General features: G+C 27.6%; 1 protein-coding gene across 1 annotated transcript in view; it reads right to left on the bottom strand.

The window, feature by feature from the left end:
* Positions 1–715, bottom strand: part of LOC137627089 (streptococcal hemagglutinin-like) — a 5,865-nt gene extending 5,150 nt beyond the window's left edge. The window contains exon 1 of the mRNA XM_068358099.1: positions 636–715. Within this exon, the coding sequence (XP_068214200.1) occupies positions 636–647 (12 nt within the window). The 5' untranslated portion in view covers positions 648–715. The remainder of the gene's footprint in view (positions 1–635) is intronic.
* Between the last annotated feature and the right edge of the window lie 516 nt (positions 716–1,231).

Below are 1,231 nucleotides of genomic sequence, written 5' to 3'. Positions count from 1 at the left end.
TTTTTACCATAGTTAAGTCAACTATTTAACCACGAATAACAAATGGCCAATAATAATTAACCATTTGACTGTGATTTAGTGAAAATTTGAAAATTATAACTATTTTTATAATAGCACAAACTGTAGACAGTTGGCGTTCTATAGAATATTAAGAGGCTGTATAGAGTTCATGTGGTTTCCCTGAAAGGGTTAAAAAAAAATTTCGGATTCGTTAATGAGAGAATATATATTATATATTATATCCAGAGATTTAAAACATGATATGTTTTAGCTTTCTATAAATTAAGAAATAACTAACAGAGATCGTTAATATAATTTTTAAAGTGTAAAGAAAGATATTAGCAGTTTGCAATGAACAGGGGGATAGGGTCACCCGAAAAGAATATTTGCCATACCTAAACCAAATTGTTATATTTGATATTTTAAAGGCATATATATCTACCAAGAAAAGAAATATTAATTAAATACCTACTACATCATAAGGTCTATGTAAAATACTACTAAATATCCACTAAATACTCCTTAAAACATTCAATTAAAGCAAGAAATCTACCAAAACATTAAAACACATCTGGAGAAAAATGTTTGTTTACAAAAGATGACCAATGTTACAAAAGACACGATGAAGTACGAACCAGGATCTTCATGGCAGAGGTCTAAGTCGATGTATGCCATGCCAGTCAATCGACTCCCGGTCCTTATATACGAAATTTGGCAGTCCAGGGGGGGCCTGTATTGCCCCAATTAAGCCCAGGGGGGGCTAAAGGAGGGCCTGAGGTAGGTAGGTGTGGATTTATGACAAGGTGAGTAGCGTTTTTAAAAGGTAGACGAGAAGAGATAGCGGGTTTAAACTCGAAATTTATTTGTGAAGGTGAGCGTGGCTGTTGGGTACTGATAAAAGCTATGTGAGGGATAAGAAAATAAAAAATGAGAGTGTTATACTCTCTCTTAAGGAGGTGTATATATATATATATATATATATATATATATATATATATATATATATATATGTAATATATATATACTGTATATATACAGTATATAAATATATATATTTATGTACTGTATATATACATAATATATATATATATATATATATATATATATATATATATATACATTTATGTATATATATACATATATATAAAATGTATATTTATATATACACAGATGTATAAATTATATATATATATATATATATATATATATATATATATATATATATATATAT

The sequence above is a fragment of the Palaemon carinicauda genome, chromosome 34 (genome assembly GCF_036898095.1).
Source record: "Palaemon carinicauda isolate YSFRI2023 chromosome 34, ASM3689809v2, whole genome shotgun sequence".
Lineage (NCBI taxonomy): Eukaryota > Metazoa > Arthropoda > Malacostraca > Decapoda > Palaemonidae > Palaemon > Palaemon carinicauda.
Note: the sequence above shows the minus strand (reverse complement) of the source record. Positions and strands in the feature narration are given on the sequence as shown.